At 38.1% G+C, this 19,443-nt stretch overlaps 1 protein-coding gene and 1 long non-coding RNA gene across 8 annotated transcripts in view; one reads left to right on the plus strand and one right to left on the minus strand.

Moving 5' to 3' along the window:
• Nucleotides 1-19,443, plus strand: part of KLHL32 (kelch like family member 32) — a 124,834-nt gene that overhangs the window by 57,384 nt on the left and 48,007 nt on the right. For all 7 annotated transcript variants that reach the window (XR_007202256.1, XM_048297188.1, XM_048297186.1 and 4 more), the window contains one exon: nucleotides 3,323-3,421. Coding sequence is in view for 6 of the 7 variants with exons in the window: in XM_048297188.1 (XP_048153145.1) it covers nucleotides 3,323-3,421 (99 nt within the window). In the remaining variant the exon portion in view is untranslated. The remainder of the gene's footprint in view (nucleotides 1-3,322; nucleotides 3,422-19,443) is intronic.
• Nucleotides 180-19,260, minus strand: LOC125322874. Its single transcript, XR_007202257.1, has 3 exons — nucleotides 18,970-19,260; nucleotides 9,095-9,104; nucleotides 180-190 (listed from the first exon to the last, which is right to left on the minus strand). It is a non-coding gene; the product is annotated as an uncharacterized LOC125322874 (long non-coding RNA).

Below are 19,443 nucleotides of genomic sequence, written 5' to 3' on the forward strand. Positions count from 1 at the left end.
TTTCTAGTTCTTGCATTTGCAAAGAAGCTTTCTGCAATATATCTACAAAGCATAAGTGGGTAAGTTTCCCGATAGATTTAGATTGTATGTCTAAAAGTAGTGGATCTAAGAAATTGTGTAATCTGCCTTTCTGGATCTTGTGAACTCAGCATTTTGTTACAACCAGCCAATTTTTGCATTGCTTCAATCCCTTGGCCTATGGATCTGATCACAGTAGGGACTGGACTGTATTTGGTACATCCTCTCTGAAGGGCTTGTGTAGAACAGCTGCTTTGAGGAACAGGTTTCCTGTTTGAAAACAGTCACTGTAAGAGACAATTAGTTTGTCAAAGTAGATCAGTTTGAAAATGAGCAGTATGTCAGGCTTGATGGCTTAGGAAAGGAAGTTACTCATGTATCGGCAAGATCCGCCTGTTGTGTACAGGGAAATGGTGCTTAAGGAGATTTTCTTGGGTACCATCATATGCCAGAGAGAAGTTGAGAGTGTAATGAAAATTAACCCTTAGAAATAAGGATTGAATGGAGGGCTGATTGTAAAATGCAGCCAGGTGCAACACATTATTTGCTTCTAATTAATCTTAATGTAAAAACAGTACAGGAACCAGTTTTGATATCGTCTGTGTCATACGAAGGCACATTCTTCATGGTGAAGGTTGCAGTTATTGTCTGAATTTGATGGGTCCAAATTACTCTAAGTTTCTGTCCCAGTAATTATGCTTAATAACCTTGGAGTTGAGGATGGATTACGGAAAATGATAAACCTTCTCTCTATTTTTCACATTAAAATTTTATGATGAATTTTGAAGTTGTGAATCCAAAGTAGACCTCAGTTTCACTCTCCTTAATTTGCAATAAGTATCACTCTGTAGACCACAGAGTTATTGTTTTGAGAGTTAGACAAGCAGAGGAGGCTCAGTCACTGTGTGTACTGGTGGTATGCATGTGGTGGTATTTATGTGCATTTACTGTTAATATTGAGCTGGAAGGCCTGTATAACATATAAACACCTGTGCTGGTAATTAATAAAAAACAAGCAATTGCTTTAGTGTATGAAAGCTGAAAGGTGTGGAATAATTGTGAATTACCACAGTTTCAGTAGAAGGAAAGCTTCCAATATTTATTTCCTTCTTTACTTACCATTTGCTTTTCCTTATGGATTTCTCCAGCATGAAGTTTCCTGATGGTGAACATTTAGCATAGATGAATTAGTATTTTTGCCTGTATGCAAATGGATGAGTATTGAATAAAAGTTCAGATAGTTCCATATAAGGCAAAGTTTTGTGAAGAGATAAACTAGACTTTCCTCAGTTCTCTTGGGAAACACGAAAGTCAATCTGTTTTCTCAGTAGAATATATCTTGCATGGTATAGGGGGGCTGTAAGAAAATGGAAGAACATGTAAGAAATACATCTGCCACCTTGAAATGAACTTTTGTTGCTGACTTTTTGCAAATCACCTCTAGACAGTAGCCAGCTACCCTTCTTGCCTCTTGTCCTATTTCTCATCTTATAGGGCTACTAGTGTTATTTGTAAATGGATTGCTGTAGCTTTAAAATACATTAGTATTATCACTGTTAAATACAGTTTTCTATGCCTACCAGGTATTAATCTGCTTAGGGTTCTGGTTCTCTGGCTGACAAAGTAAGTAACGTGCCATGGGATGGCAACTTCCTCAGTGTCAATCATACCTGAATAAAAAACACTGCAAGGTCTATACGAGCTTGTTTATAGTCAGTCTGACCTTGAGTTCTCACTTGAAAATACTTGGCAGTGATGTGCTTTTATTTTTTTGTTTGTTTGTTTTTAATATCCGTGTCTAGTGGAGATACTTTTGTAGCTGAAATCCATTCTAACTTTCCATTGAACTACCTCTCACCATGTGCAGCAACCTCAGTAGCACCAGCCAAAAACCTGGGTTGTACTGGGCCTGATTTTCATTTACAGTAAGATCCTTACATCCTTTATCTAGCCTTTCTGGCTAGATAAAGAGCCTTCATATTATATATAGTATATAAATGACATATAATGTTCACTTAAAACCTAGTATTAATAAATACAGTGATTTGCACAAGCATTAAGGATGTCATACACTGCCAGAACTCAATGTAAATGAGTTCTTGATATAAACAAGGATCAATCCCCTTCTCTCCTCTCCCTAATATATCCATTATGTTGGAGATATTTTGTGGTTTTGCTTAAAGAAGTGCATACACATTTTTTCATTTCCCTAAAAAATAGTTAAACTACCAAAGATGCAGGTGAGCATCTTTCCTTTTGTTTTCTATTTTCCTTATTCCACTGCACTTGAGGTATACAAATGATGCTGTGAGATAAAACTGAATTATACGGGCAGAAGAAGAAGGATCTGAAAGCAAGCTTTACTTCCCTGTGGAGCAGTGAGAGACTGACCTCATGTGGTATGAAACCAAAGTTGCCAGGGGAAGTACAAGAATAAAATTTAATAAACTGAGCATCTTTGAAAAATTAATTTTCCTCATGCATTTCTGATTTTTTTGGGGATGTTGTACTGCTTAAAAAATTTTAGTCCGGATAGTTTGTAGTCTGATTGCTAATAAGTTGACCAGTGTCCATATTCCCAAAGACATTTTTGTGTCCCAAAAGGGGTGCTCTAACAAGCTGACCCCAAGACAGCCGTCTATGAGCTGTGGCCCAATTATTCTTACTGCTGCCTGTACATGATTTTAATTGAAATGAGTAGGAGTTTCATGTGAGCAAGTAACTGAATAATCAGTCTTGGTTTCTAAGCCCTTTCTGGCACTTCCCCAGCAACATGCTCATTGCGCCTTCAGAGCCCTGCTCTGTAAAATGAAGACAGGGCTTAGGAAAATTATAAAGTGGCACTATGCAGAATAGGCAGGGTGTTCCTTGTCTGTATATGTTTTGCATGAATGAATAATATTAATAGTGGAGGCTTCTGAGTCAGTTCTGTTGGCCTGATTCATCAGTATATACGGAAGGATCTAAGTATACACATAACAAAAGGAGTCTCAGGTTTTTTTTTAAAGTCTCCTTAAACAGCACACATTTAGTTTCAAAGGATTTAGGGGATATTGTGACTAGAGACCCTCACAGGGGAAAAAAAAGCAAAAGGAAAGGTTAAAAAATCCTTAGGGAGATTCAGATGAACTTTAGAAACTCTGATCCCTATTCTGCAAAGACTTCTCTATATGCTTAATTGTATTGTATGTTTCTGTTCTTTATGTTGACCTAAATATCTGAAATAACAAAGGCCTTTAGTATTTTCTGCAAGTACTCTGAGTACATCTTCCAGGTGACAAACCTTCCATTTTCTTCTTTACAGATCCTCTTGGAACCAGGGGTGATACAGGACGTCCTAGCAGCTGGGAGTCATTTGCAGCTGCTGGAGCTTCTCAGTTTATGTTCTCACTATCTCATTGAGGTGAGGCTTTTTGGCCTGATCAGCTGTTTCTGTTTGGTACACTTTTGTTTCAAGCCTAATTGCAGTAGAAGACTATTAGTGCAATACCTGGTACACTGTAAATGTCAAGAACTGGATTTCAGGAGATCTAAATTTTGAGTGGAATTTGGGTTTCAGTTTATGGTAGATGCTTTATCCCTCCATTCATTTTGTCCATTTCATTCCTGAAAACAAGAATGGTCCACTGATTAATATCAGCACATGGGAATTAGATTCCCTCTTTTACCAGGGAATTTGCTTTCTTCTACCTCAGTGTACCACCAAATGTGAAGATATTTCCCTATTGGGATCATGAGTATTGTGACAAATTCAGATGTGTAATTCTGTGAATATTGATGTGTATTTCAGGGTACTACAACCTCTCACTGAAGGAAGAAGGCTTGTTGTAATGGTACCTTATTCTCAACTGGCCTCATGCCCATAATGCCGATGTCTTTATGAAACAAAAAATTTGAGTTGCAGTAAAGTTTTTTTTTGGCTTGTGTAGGAAATGACTTATGATGATAGCAAGAACACGGCTTTGATGGGTATCTGTGAAAAGCCTTCTAAAAATAAAATGGCAGTAGCAGTTCTACAGAGCTGTTTCCTGCTCTCGGTAACTTTTCAGTACCGTTTCTGAAATCGGATGTGTTAACTGCATCTGGGCAGCACTTGGGCACGAAGATGCACATCAGCACAATGCTCTTAGTATGCACTTGCCTTCCAACAGCGTGACTGCCTTTGAACAGTTGGAGTGTGCTTGGCAGCATGCTGAGCTGCTGAGTACCAGGGGCATGCAGGATCTCGTGTTAAGAACTTCAGGATGTACTTGAAGGCTCTGTGTCTTACAGAGAAAGAATCTGTTCTCTGAGTGTTAGCCTTAGGAAACCCTTCAAAATGTATGTTCAGATAATAAGGAGGTATTAATTTGTGCATTATAAATTGATTAGAAAGTTAAAGGAGCTGTCAGAGTGCTGCAATTGGTATATTTTTTTTTTTCAGGGATGCAAGGAGGAACTTAATTTTTCTGAGAAAGTGGAAATGGGTTGTGATGGGAGGGATGGTTGGTTTGAGAAATAAGAACTGTGAGATACCAAATAAGCCACAAAACCATTTGACCTACTAATGTCAGGCAGGCATGGGAAGGGGTTACTGTAATGAGAAAGATATAAATCAACACTAGTAGGCATACAATGTATTTAATGCTCCCCAAACAAACCAGTCAGTGTGAGTATGTCTGTGATGCTTATATGTGGCTCTTACTTTGTCAGAAATTGAACTAAAGAGACTATTACAACAAAGAACCTACAGAAAATATTAAAGAGTATGGAAAAGACTGAATATTGTGCTCATGAAGCAGGGATGTGAGAGGACTTAGGAAAAGAGCAGGTATATGCTCAACATAAATCCTTGTGCCAACTTTTTCTATCACCTGTGTTGAGTAGCCTCTAGTATTTTTAGCCCTTCCCTCAGCACCATCTTTAAACTTTTAATCCCAAGGCCATTGCAGGGGAGAGACAGACAACTACAGAGTTACCAGTGCTTTGAATCTTGTCCTTAATGTGCAAGCTATGGTCAATTATTTAGGAATAGGTTGCTAATGAATTAAAAAATAAATCAACCCCAAAATCACACTAGCCCCATTATAGAACCCAACACTCTGGAGTTAGTAAACATTTCTTCCAAACTACTCTGTATTAACAGACCAGTAAAAATTCTCTGGACATGAGAGTCATAGAAACCTTTAGGCTGGAAAAGCTCTTTAAGATGAAGTCCAACTGTAAAAAGATTGCAAAAGATTCAGAGGTGTTTTAATTCCTCTCCTGCTAATGGTTTTTCCTGTTGCTCTCATGTCTTTAGATGCATTTTGTCTAATGTTTATTTGCATGTTTTTTCTGTTTCTACAACTTAGAGGATAACCATGTCTTTCATGAGTTACAGAAACCACAACTCTGTGGCCTGCAGTTGCTGTAGGATGTGTGAAAGATGTGAAAAAGCACTGTTGTGTTCTGAGTAGTGTGCCAGGGTAGGACAACTGGAGCTACACTGTTGTGAAAATTAAGAGGAAGTGGGACCCAGTGTCCAGATTTATAGTAGTGGAGGGAGGGAATAAGGTAGTGGAAGAAGGGTAGGGGAAAAAAAGAGGAGAATATGTGTTGGAAGACAGAGAGCAGTGCTAGTTCTGTAAACTATTTTTGAATCAGGGTCTCATCATAAAAGTTTGGAATCTGCATGCACATCTGTGGGGTGGCTGTAGCTTGTATCATGTTGGGATTTAGGCTGTATTTTACAGTATTTTTTTAATGAAGTTCACCTCAGCAAGGCATATATGTAGACAGATTTGCAGTCTGAATAGATCACAGTAAGAATTTACCTGTCTTGTTTGTTTTGTACAGTTGCAGTCCATGCAAGTAATCAGTCTTGAGTAGTTGCTGTAAGTCTTTTTAACAGAGGTCAACAAGATTAAGACCATGATATCTTTCAGGGTCCAAACTAATTATACCAAATATCTGTTTATGTTCTACATAGTATTGTGTGACTTCAAAAAATACCTTTTGCCTTATTTTAGTACTATCTGCAAATAAAATCCAAGTAGTTAAAGAAGGCTTCCTTAAAGCCACTTATCCTAGCTGCAGTTGGTAACTGGGGTGTCTTGTCACCACATGTGCTGTGATACAGATGCTGGAAGGGGAGTAGTGCTTGCCCTTTTTCTTCCTGATAAATGAGTATGCCAGAGTTCTTCATTTACAGTGCTACTGAATTACTTTCATGCTGTTTTGAGTTGTTGAAATATCATGAACTTAGCTTAGTTTAGCATAAATTCAGGAAATGCAGTGTGTGGGATCTAGCTGTCATTTATTGTGTAATGATGACACAGAGTTTTAACTTGTTAGGATTATCTTTAACTGTTTTGATTAGACCAAGCTTTTCCTGTATGAGTGCTGCTCTTATTGTTAGCACTTGTTCCAGCTCTTCTCTAGATATTCCAGGTCGTCAGTTTATTGGAACGGTCTTGAGCAGTTTCATCTTTTCTTGATACTTTTATCTGGGACCTGTAATAATTCCATGCATTTTGATAAGGAGGGTGTTTGTTGCTACAAATGCAATTGGCATTGCCCATTCAAGTATATGTTTCCAGGCACATTGGTAGTCTGTGAGTTTCCAAAGAATACTGTACTGATCTGATTCAGCTAAGATGGTTGCTGAAGTGTCTGATTATCGAGAATTATTTGTAGTGGTCTGGGGACAGAGTAATTTCCAGCCAATGCTGACTTTTATATTGACTGGTCTTTAAGGAATTTCCTCTTGGTTGTCTCAGAATAAACAAAATGTTATTTTGACTATGATAGATCTTCTTTCTTACTGACTAAACAGCTTAGAGGTCTTGAATTTGTAGATGAATCTCAAGAATGTATCTGTAACAAATTGTTTAAATTGCATTTATGGCAATTTTTTAAAGAGTTCTCAATCAAAGGAAAGACAGGAAAAAGAAGAGGAACATTTTCTCCCCACCCTCAATTAGGTAACGCAATGGACATTTCTGACAACACTGCTAGTTTATTAAATGCATTTTATCATCTATAAACTTCTCATTATCAAATGTTTTGATAATGTTCTCATTATCAAAATTGTAGCATCTAATGTTGATTCAATATTTTAATTTGAAAACTCATGCTCATTTGAGATTGATAATTTACTAGTTTTTATTTTAAAACAGTAGTAAATAATCTTTTCTTTATTTGCTAACAAGAAATGCCCAAGTATGCCTTACTTTAGGTCTTAATTCCAGCTTTGTGTTGTGCAGACTTCTCTTTTATCAGCATTGTCATATCCTGAATTATGATTATTCCACAACCTCTGCTGCTTGGGGGTTTTGTTTCCATCTTCATTTGTAGAGGGGGACTCTTCTGAAGCATGCTGATGTATTTTATTTGAGATACATACATATTCATGAATCTCTCATGTCATCTGCATAATTCTCAGGTACATTAAACATTGAAACAAGGCTTGTAAGCACGCACATCTGTCTCAGGCTGAGCAAACGGTAAGGCAATGCGATTTTTCTTAACTGCTACAGAGGTGTGGGAGAGCTAAAGACTTGAACTTTGTGTACCTTCAGTGGCACTGAGGTCTGTGGTCACTCACACAGCATTTGCTTGCAGCGTGCACATCCAATTCTCTTAGATTCTTGTTTCCCAAGTTCCTCCTCCAGGTCAGATTGATTGTCAGTTTTGGGTGAGGTTTTTCAAAGGAGGCTAATGCAGAGAGCTGCAGCCAATAGGCAAACTTCGAAATATAACGGGAATGGGTTATCTGAATATCTTCTTTCCCTTTTAAAAGTGGACCATATCTGTCATATGACATTGGAGAAAGCAAGAGATAGCTAGTTAAAGGCATTAAAAGTGATGGACATCTGAGACTGGACTTTTTAAGTAGAACTGTAGAGAACATGGTATTAGATAGTATGCTTGTGATGACCTATTTTGCCCTTTAAAGCTTTTGAGTGTTTTTCTGGAAGACAGATGACAACTTTATTCTTACGCAAGAGCATAAATGTGTTAAAACATTTATTCAGAACATAAAAATGTTTGTTTCATATGTATATATGAGTTACATAACTGGTTGTAGATCTAAGAAGTTTTGTCTTTCCTCAGCTGTTTGTGTATTCAGTACCAGAGAGCCACAAACTGCAAATTATTTCAACAATCAAAGAGTCTTAATAAGGAGGGAATGCTATTGAGAATAAAAGTTTTTAATGGAATTTCCTTCTACTGATCAACATAAGCTTAGTATTGTGTGGGTAGTAATTGGTTTTTAAACCAGAGGTTGATTTCCACTGGTATTCAGGGATCTGGGATATTGGACTGTCCATAATTGAAATCTTAAAGCTAAGTGATTTTTCTGTGTATTCTGAAGTACAATTTTTTTTTTCAGTGGAGTTCTAGGTACATCCTGAGTTACATTCAAGGTACAAGGGTGATAGCTGTGAGTGAGGGGTTCAGAAGCTGCAGAATGGTCCAAAGCAAAGCACTCAGTTCTGAGAGGCAGGATGTGGTATGACCATTAGATAACATATATCCCTTTAATTTTCTGCTGCCTGATCAGGCACTTTTTGTGAAGAACAAATTAAGTTTACACACTGGACAGAGTCTGGGATATCATTTATGTTATGTTTATTGGTGAGATAGTGGCATCGCTTCAGTACAGACTTATGTGAAGTGACTGTCCTTGTACTTAATGCTGGAAATGATTTCTTATACCTGCTCCTCCCAGAAACTCTGAGAATAGTAGACATGAGCAGTGATGATCCCGATTGCCACTGAGGTTACTCTGACTTGTAAAAAACTGTTCTTGGGATCCTAAATGTTTTTGTGTCAAGTGAACTTGAAAATTTGATGCTGATTTCCCCATTAGTTTTAAGTGCATTAGGTTCCCTGCTAAATGGTAAATGCACCATATTACTTTTTGGAAACTTCATTACATTAAATGGAACTCGGCTACAGGTGTATCTGCTGGCTTGCTACTGATGTCAGTCATACCATCTTTAAAGAGAGCTAATTTAAGCTAAAAAAAAAAGGGCATTTTAGGTGAGTGATTAAAATAAGCCTGAACACAACATTATACAACAGCAGTCAACTGGAATTTTCTTGGAACTGCCTCTGTACTGCCCTGCTCTGGATTCTTGTGTACAAAAGCAGGCAGTGAGCAGGATCAGACGTGGAATACAAAAATAAGATTAATCAATTCACAAATTATAAAAAAAAGGCCTCCTGCGATAATTCATGGTAATAATTGAAACAGGCAAATTGTCTTGGGTAGGGGCATTTGATTTTTAAGCTTCTACTGTGATAGTCAATTTAGGCTTATAAAACAAAGTTTTTTCATGGTGTACAAATGCCTAATGATCTGAATATTTTCTTCTTCTAATTTTAAACTATTTGAATGTGTTGTGGATTGAAATATGTTACTGTTTTTAAATGGAAGAAGCCACAAATGAATTTGCATGTGGAATTAAAAGGAGGAGTGTGCATGGTTTATATATGTGGGTAGGCCAGAGCTTCAAAGCTATTTATTTTTCTTAAACCCAGCTTCTCCATTTGGAATGGTGCCAATAACAATCCCAACTTTCACTAAGATACACTCCTTCAGAGATGAATTAATTCATACACCAGAGATTGAGAGCATCACCTTTGTATTGCTAGAAGCCCCAGATCAGGTGGGATTTTAGCTCCTGGGTTTTTCATATAGAGCGAATTAAACTGCTGGAAAGAAAATCCAAAGGTCATCTAGCAACCAAGGCTTGCTTTTTTTAACTAATACTGAGTTTTTAATCTAAGTACATGCATGCACACTCTGCACACTCCCCTCAATGCCCCAAAATTAGTCACCACCAGCAAACTTAAATCTACCAGCTTTATCCTGTGGTGAAGTAACCTTCCCATGCTAAGAATACAAAGTAGACAAAAATAATGTTGTCTTGCATTTTCTGGTTTTAAGTGTTACACAACCAGTTGTTGCTGTGCTAGCCTGCTATTTTTTGAAGGAGCAAATTTTGTCAGCTGTTGTCATTGAGCTATTGGCAGTCATTAGAAAAGTTCTTGGACAAAACTCAGAAATACCTTTGGGAATTTTTCTCTGCTATCTCTTTAATATACTGATACATTACAGAGATAATGATCTATATATGTGAAATGTGAATGCACTGGTGAGGATTCCAACTGAAAATGGGACTCAGGAAAAAAATGATGGTGTTTTTCTCCATTTTTCAGTTGTGTCAGTGAGGAAAGTGAAAATACTCCAAAGTGACAATACCCAGTCACTTTGAATCCCATTCTTACTGCAGTCCACTTGCTGCTATTTATCTGCAATGTGAAATGAATCTGATGATGGATATGTAAAAAAATGGTGCTGCAACATCTAGGTTAACTATTGCTAGCAAGATCAAAGCTCCCAAGCTGTCTAGGTAGTTGTATGGATACACATTTCCAGTCCTCTGCAGTGAAGTTACAGGAGAGGTCACAATTTGGGAAGAGGCAGTTGTGCTGTACCTGCCATCTCTTTGCAGATTTTGTCAGGAAGGGAGAGCAGCTTTGGCATGTGTTTTAAATAGGAACAGAGAAACTACATTGCTTCGTGGTTTCCCTCCCTGCCCTTCTCGTGTTCTGGCCAGTGTAGCCTCTTTAGATGACCTTTCTGTCCACCAGTCCCTGGAAGATTTCTGCTTCTGGAATCTTTCCAGTATTTTTATAAAACTGTAAATGGGCTGATGAATGACATAATGCTTAGTGTAAAAAATTCTTCTTTGGTTTTATACCATCTGATCAATACTAATGTTTTATGTTCTTCCTGTCCCTCCCAGTGTATTTAGCTTTAAATTCTCCTTACAAGTTGATGCAGTTTGGATGCATGAGCCCCTAGAATGGAAGTATTTTTAACTGGGTAGTGCAGCTGTCCTTATCTGCTGGTGTTCTCAGCGACATGCCCACTTAGAAGTCTGGAAGGAAAATTTTGTTTATTGCAAGAGATGACACCCAGAAGGCAGAATGCCTGAACTAGACTTGAAATGAGGCAGTCGGACCCCTTCCTCCCCGGGCCTGGGCAGCAGGTGGCAGTGTGAGTCCGTAACAGCTTGAGCAGAGAAATTCAAGCTAAAATCAGAAAAAATGAAAAGAAAAATTATTTATTTTTGCTCTGTATTAGTCTTCTGACCTAATCAGTAAAAAAGTCATTATTCACACAACACTGGGCAATATGCATTGTAATTTTTAACAAATAATAGGAAACTGTTAATGTTTTCACAGGAAATACAGTTCTGTCTTGTGCAGCAATGGTCATTTATCACTGCACTTTGTGAAATCACTCATTTGTTCTAATTTGAATGTAAATGACTCTAAGGTTTTACAAATAAGGTGACAGACTCACATAAATGTAATTGCAGGGTTCATCTCTCTCTTTTTATATATCACTCATTAAGTTATGAATTAAATACATCGTATTAAACCAGGGGCATGTCCAATGATGATATTGTAATGGCAAATTACTCTATGCTATTAGAGGTGTATTTTTTATTCATGGACATTAATTTGTCATTAAGCGGCATTAGTTTAGCACTTTTATGTGTAAGACGTGACCTGAAAGAGGAGACTTACAGCTCTAATGTGAAAGAACAGGAATATAGGCACCAGACACTGAGAGGGGTTTTTACCTCCTGTGAAGAAGCAGAGGGAACTTTTACTTAAATTTTCTTTGATCTAAAGCACTTTTAGTTGTGTTAAGCCATTTTAGCAAAGGTATTTCTGAAACAAGAAAATGCTTTATTATAAAGTATTTGCAATATGGGAAAAGCCAGAGTGCTAAGTACGAAATGGTGACTATAAATCATTTGTAACCTATGAACCTGAAGAGAACAGTGGGCTTGAAGTGAGTTACAATCTGATTTTATCTCAGAAGTATCACTGTGGTAGAGAGTTAATAGTTCCATCTTTTTTTTCCTCTCTACTGGCTTACCCAAAACAGAGCTGATTTTTTTCATTCTTCATTATGAAGTAAATATCTTTTACCTCTTGTCTACTTTGTATTTTTAGATAAATTATTATTATTTTCACAGGGGTCAATTTCAAATTCTAAATGCAGTAGCAAAACCTTTCTTAAGAAAATGAATGAGAAAATGTATTACTTGATGGAATTTCAGAGGCAACTTAGCAGCTGAAGTATTTAAACTAAGGAAAATAGTGAATGACTCAGTCTTCTCTATCTTTAAAAAAAGACCTTGTAAATTTTATTGTATTTTTTCTGTCAGTTTAATAGAAGAGACTTTCAAAACCTTGTTTATTTTATGGTGAAGATGGACTGAAACAATGAGGATCCAGGTTATACATTCTCCAGTTATGCAGTATTTGCATTTTAGTCTTTTTGGTAGACCGTCTCTCATTAAAGGCAAAAGAAATCCGGACTTGATACAAACCTGTGTATTTGGCAGTTGATGCCCTGCCCCATCATTTTTTATGTTTTTCTGATGGCTTAATCATTACTGTTTGATCCATCTACCTGAACTGCTTACGACATACTCAACTAGTTGTGCTAGTTAAGAAGAGAGATTTGTTAGGAAAATTGCCAAAGCCCAAGTTATACATAAGTAGTTTCAAAAATGGAAGTACTCCAGATTATAATCTCTTTTTAACTACTGTTAAATACTATTTCAGTACTTAATAGAGAGACATTTTTTGCTAAACCATTTATGTTTATAGGGGACCACAAAGAAAGAAACAAGTTCCGTGTCACACTAGTGATGTTCTCCAGTAGATCTCTTAGCAGCAGTAAATGAAACAGCATTTTAGCACATTACATCATTTATGGTATTTTGTTTGCACAACTGCATGAGTAGAATTTGTATTTTGCTTCAGAAGAGTGTTGTAGACTAACTCTATTTAGAAGAAAGACACACTTTCTGTCCAGGGTATTGAATAGGCCTTGAACCTAGAATGAATATAAATGTATACATGCTGTAATGACTTACTGAATCTTCAGCCAATATGTAATCAGAGCTTTGAAAGTTATAAATTGTCCTCATTCACCTCACTAGTTCTAAAAATTAAAGGTCCAAGTCTAAAGATTAGTGGCATCAACAACTTTATTAACCATCAATAATGTCCTGCAAGTGTGTTATTTCAAACATGAAAAATACGAGAAATGTCTGTAACTTAATTTGCCCATTTTCTTGTGTGATGTATTCAAAACATCTGTTTATTAATTTGGAGGAAGTTGTTGCTAAATTTCCCATCTGTTTAAACACAGTTTTACAACATTTGTGGTTTCTATCACAGAGTGTGTCTAGCTGTATAGGCAGCATTGAATCTTAAACCAGGACTTTTATTTACAGTTCAGTACAAACTGAACTGGGAACACGTGGAAGTACTTCCACGGTAATTTTTATGGGTGCTATTGTGTCCTCTGGGTTAGAGAGGTAGTGATATTTTGGTTGAACTTGTCTTGTAAACACTTTGACCTTTGGTGTGAAAGTTTTCAAAGCTTTACAATGGAGGTTTTTTTCTAAATTCCATTTCAGTGTTTTCTCCTTGTTTATTGCATGCGGTATCTATTCTAATTATATATGTAAAGGGCCTTGAGTTTCCATAGCATCTCAGCACACCTGGTTATCATGGGAAAGTATTGTATGTTCAGGTATGTTCAGTAGCCAGCAGTCACTGGGATTGGAGTTCCAGCTGACTTGAGGTGGCATGTTGTGGACATGATGCCTGCCTCTCAGTATTTTTACTCATATTTTCAGCATTACCCTCTTAATGGGGAACTGAAGTATGTAGGAAGTATATGTATGCAATGGCAATGTCCAGAACCCCTGAGACTGCTATTGAAAGTTTATTGTAACCAAACACTTGAAATTATTTCACTACTCTAGGTACTATTGTGAGTCTTAACTTCCATTGAATTCCTAATCAAGTTCTGGACTCACACAGCACCATTCAGCCCTGGAACAAAACTTGAACAGGTTAAAGAACTTCTTGAAAAGGAGCAAAACAAGGAGCAAAAAGGATCAGTGTGTGCATGGTGAATATTTTGAGGTGGGGGTAAACAAACAATATTAGGCATATGTAACCTTTTATAAGCTCTTTGTAGGGTTTTGCTTATAAGTGTGGTTGAAGTCTTTGAAATTTGAGTGTTTCAGCAACATTTCTTACTGACATTTGTATTTGAAAAGGACTGACTTTATAACACTGCATGGAATAATTATTGGCTAAAAACTTTTTCGGTAAGCTGTAGATAATTTTAAAAAGCAGTGACTGTTCTGCAGAAGTACATTCTCTTTGAAGCAACTGAGCTATGTCCCATCTTTAAATGCCTTTCCAATGTTCTGCAGAAGAGTGTCACAGGTTGGGTGAGGTTGGAAGGTACCACAGTGGGTTGTCTGGTCCAGCCTCCCTGGTCAAGCATGGACACCCTAGAGCACATGGCACAGGATTGTGCCCAGATGGTTCTTGAATATTTCCAGTGAGGGAGACTCTGCAACCTCTCTAAGCAACCTGTTCCAGTGCTCAGTCACCTGTACAGTAAAGTTCTTCCTCATATTCAGGTGGAACTTCCTGTGCATCAGTTTGTGTCTATTGCCTCTTTTCCTATTGCTTGGCACCACCAGGAAGAGCCTGGCTCCATCCTCTTGGCACCATCCCTTCATGTATATTGTTGAGGTCCCCTCTCAATCATCTCTTCTTGAGAATGAACAGGCCCAGTTCCCTCAGCCTTTCCTCATAACAGAGGTTCTTCAGTCCCGTAGACATCTCTGTAGCCTTTTTCTGGACCCACTCCAGAGTTCCACATCTCTCTAATACTGAGGAGCCCAGAACTGGTCACAGTTCTGCAGGTGTGGCCTCATGAGGGCTGAGTAGAGGGGTAGGATCACCTCTCAATCTGCTGGAAATGCTCTTCCTAATGTACCCCAGGACCCCTTTTTGGCCACCAGGACACACTGCTGGCTCATGGACAGCTTGCAGTCCACCAGGTCTCCCATGTCCTTCTCCACAGTGTTGCTTCACTTGATTCTATTGTGTTTCAAGGGAAATGCTAGAGAGGTGCCTTTCAAACTCTTCAGGATTTAGGTCCTGGAAATGATCTGTAGTTGTGAATACTTAGAAACTGGGCCTACAGTGATCTATTCAGCTTTTAAAGGTGGTATCTTTAGGGTGAAATCATGAAGTCAGTGAGAATTTCACCATTTGGTTGTCTTAAATATTTGGTGCATTGATTAAATGTTTTTCTCTTCTCTTTCTGTGGATAAAAAAGGCTTTATGCTAAAGCAAGGGATTCTGACAGTAAGCTGTTTGAGACCTGGGAGTGAGGGCAGAAAAGAAATTTTTTATTCTTGGTAAGAACTGCTAGAATCACATGAACAAGAGTCATCATGATCTTTGAAGGCTCGTACATTCCTGCTGGTGCTTGGCACCTTCAGCAGTGTGAACATTCACATGTATTAGTTTTGGGGGACCTGTGGCTTGTTTGGCACTACTGAAGGTCAGATGTAGGAAATGTCAAACTGCATGTTGAGTCAAGGCCCATTTTTTGCATTTGGCTTTCACCCTTTCCAGGTTTTCTAGTTTTGAAAGTCAGACTTATAATTTCTGACTGAAAGAATGATAGTCAGTAATGCTTAAAATATGCTTAGCCTGGGGGAAAAAAAGGAGGCTCAGGGAAGACCTTATCACTCTCTACAACTCCCTGAAAGGAGGCTGTAGCCTGCTGGGGGGTCTGTCTCTGCTCGCAGGCAACCAGCAGCAGGACAAGAGGACTCAGTCTTAAGCTGTGCTGGGGGAGGTTTAGGCAGAACATTAGGAAAAAATGCTTCATAGAAAGAGTGATTTGCTGTTGGAATGGGCTGCCCAGGGAGGTGGTGGAGTCATTGTCCCTAGAAGTGTTTATAAAAAGACTGGATGTGGCACTTAGTGCCTTGATCTAGTTGACAAAGTGGTGTTATTTCATAGGTTGGACTCGATGATCTCAAAGGTCTTTTTCAACCTAGTTAATGCTGTGATTCTGTGAATACAAGCAAACTCCTCTTGATCCTCACATGTATTATTTTTTTTTCAATTCTGTGGTTCTTCCAGATTTTTTTCATTCTTTACTTTTCTGCCCATTTATGGCCTACCACTATCCCTTTTAATACTGTTTACCTCCTGAAATCTGTTCTGATTATTACATAGTAAACCTAGTAACACAGCTCCTAGTTGTGGGAAAAAGAGATGTTCTTTTCACTGCATAAATCTGGGGAAAGAGAGTTGTAGAGAGTTTTATTCTACTGGGGTGTAATGCTTGTACAATACATGTTGCAGACATTTTGCTGGTTTTTGAGCTGAGGTCAGGTATTGCAGAAGCATAGAGATACCTGAACAAATAAGTTTTCCAAATAAAATGGAAATGTTGCCTTTTTATCATTCAGATACTTACAGTCAGGTTCTTTTAACTGCTGAGTACTCTCATATCTTCCTGCAGCTGCAACAAGACTCCTGCTTTTGAGAGGAATGAGAAACCATTTTAACCCCAGAGGTCAAATTGCACAAATATTTCCTTCTTTACCTGAACAGACAGTTGCCAAAAAAACTTGTTTTATTGCAGTAATTTTTTTTTTTAAATGCAGAGCTGCAAAATGTACATAATCCCATGAAGCCAATGCAAACAATCCTGTACTTTCTAGTTCCTTGTCCAGGGTAGCTCTGATCCTACATTCACGCACCAGAAGCTATTTTCTGAAAATTTAGTCAGAGCTTTTTTCTTTCATATAGTCTCTCCATGTTATAAATATCTTTGCTGAAGATCAAATCCTTCAGGAGTCTTTCTTTAAAAAACTGAGCTGAGCACCTGAAATCCTGCAAGGTTGGTTTTCCAACCTGTAGTATTTAAGTATCCTTAAAGTTTGGACTTCAGAACTGGGACCAATAATTGAGGAGTAGCTTTAAAATGTAATGTTGAAGCAGCAAGAGGGTTTGTTTCTTTCATTGGGCAGTACTGCATGTGCATTTTATGACATGAGCTTATTTTTTTTTGCCGCAGCACTGCTCCGAGAACTGATGTTGCTATTTATCACTGCTTCTTAGTGCCTCCTGATGGCTTGTCGGTGTTGTTCCAAATAGAGACTGGTATATTTTCTATATTATGTTAATGGTTCACAGATAGATAGCGATATAGATATAGCCACAATTTTTTTTATTTTTTTTATTTTTTTTTATTACTTAACCAGAAAAGCCTGACAATACTCATGCTGTCCTAGCAGAGTCTTCTGCAGAATCTGTGGACAAAACTTACTCTACTTCAGTTAAACTGTTAACAGTATTGGATCAAAATTGATTCCTTGAGGACTTTGTTGGAAAAAGTTGCACTGCTTTATAAGTTACCATTATCGACTTCATTTTGAGATTGAACAAATTTTTCATTAAGCAAATCTTTGATCTGCCTGAGATGCATCCTACTAAAAGTGTGTGATATATGAAATTTATGAAACATAACACACAAATTTCTATAATTCTCCTTGTGTTAAGCTTGTCCCATTTTATGCTGTTAATATTTTTGGGAACTTGGAAAACGGAGCTCTTCCAAGGTTTCAAAAAAATAACGTTCCCCTACTTACGCCTTAATCCTTTCCTGCAAGTCAAATATTAATAGATAGCTTAGGTGATGTGATTCTTGTAATGCATTAGGAAGTACTGATTTCAAATTGTGACTGTTTCTGCTTTGCCTATCAAAGTTATACTCATTATTGAGTTACCCTGCACTGGATTCCACCTTTCTGTATATGCAGTATCACATACTACCTTAAAATTCTACAGAAGTTTCGTTGCTTTGGGTTGTTCCGCAAATATCTCTGAGACTTGAATTTATCTGTGTTAAATAACCAGTTATCCCACATATTTTAGACAATTTGTTTCATTCTCTGGTGTTATTAGATGACCAGCTCACTACAGATACCCTTTTCCAAATGTAAATTTTTACACGTGTCTGTTAGCTTTGTAATCCTTAAGTATTTGGTGACAGGCTGTTGCCTGAAATAGGTTTTTAAGAAAGGTGGCCCCTTGCTGGGCTTAATACAGAGCACATGTATACATCAATGAAATGTTCCAGAAATAAAATGTCATAATAGGATTATGAAACCATTGTTTAAATCATATTACATATTCTTTGTACATTAACATCCTTCTCCTTATTTATTCTTAGAGTGTTAACATCAGTATATTCAGATAATTCTGAATATGCTTCCTGTTTGTTATTTAGCGGAATGTCTTGAGTTGTGAATGTTGCCTTCCTTTTTTTTAGTTAGTGACTATGATGCTTTTTATCAGTCTTCATCATTTTTCATTTACATGTATGCAGAGTAGTTGGAGGAACTATCACTCAGCCTCCTCGAGAAGCCATGTCTTCTCTGAATTGTGATTCTAAATCTCCTGCTATATTCCAATACTGTTTGCCTCTTGTAATCTCTGGGATTCTTGTCTGGATCTACTCTCTTGTTCTGTGGTCTGGAGTTTTTTCATGACGTGGCCTCACCAGTGCTGAGTACAGAGGGACAATCACTGCTCTGGTCCTGCTGGCCACACTATTCTTTATACAAGCCAGGATGCCATTGGCCTTCTTGGCCACCTGAGCACAGGGCTGGCTGATGTTCCGCTGCTGTCCACCAGCCTCCTTTTCCACTGGGCAGTTTTGCAGCTACTCTGCCCCCAGCCTGTAGTCCTGCAGGGGGTTGTTGTGGCCAAAGTGCAGGACCCAGCACTTGGTCTTGTTGAATCTCATACTGTTGGCCTCAGCCCATTGATCCAGATATAATTTGAAACAAGTCTTAAAAAAAATCATTGAAATAATTTTCCCCCCAGTAACTGGTATGGAACAGGACAACTACAAGATCTGTTACTGTACTAGTTTGAAAACAAACCAGTGGGAGGCACCAAGTCAGAATAACAATTCAATAGGGAAATTAAAAAAAAGACAAAGGGAGAAAACACTGGTTCAAACTGACAGAGTCAGGATACAACCTGACACCCTGTTAGTCAGGGTGGCGGTCACAGTCCGATAAGATGGTGGCTGCACTCCTCCTGAAGTGCTGGATGTGGTTCTGTTGAAGCAGTGATCCTGCAGAAAGGGTCTGCTCTTCCTCAGAAGGTCCAGTGGTGGCTATGTAGCTCCTGTCGTCTGGGAATCCCATGGAAAGGGTGTCTGTGGTGTTCAGAGTCTCAGATTATGTCCAGGATGGAATGTTTGGCTCCTCCCTCTGGGTGGAGCATCTCACAATGGGGTAATGAGTCATGAGGCCAAGTGTTGATTAGGCTCATTAACAGAAGATAGTCCGGAGGGAGTTCTCTCTGAGTCAGGCAGCAGGACAATGATGGGCCATTAACAGAGAGATAGTCTGGGGGGAGGAGGCAAGGAAAACACTGCCCCACCTGGTTTCAGCTCATGAGGATGGTTACAGAATACACTGCAACCCAGGACAGTTACTCAAATATAGA

Source organism: Corvus hawaiiensis, chromosome 3 (genome assembly GCF_020740725.1).
Source record: "Corvus hawaiiensis isolate bCorHaw1 chromosome 3, bCorHaw1.pri.cur, whole genome shotgun sequence".
Lineage (NCBI taxonomy): Eukaryota > Metazoa > Chordata > Aves > Passeriformes > Corvidae > Corvus > Corvus hawaiiensis.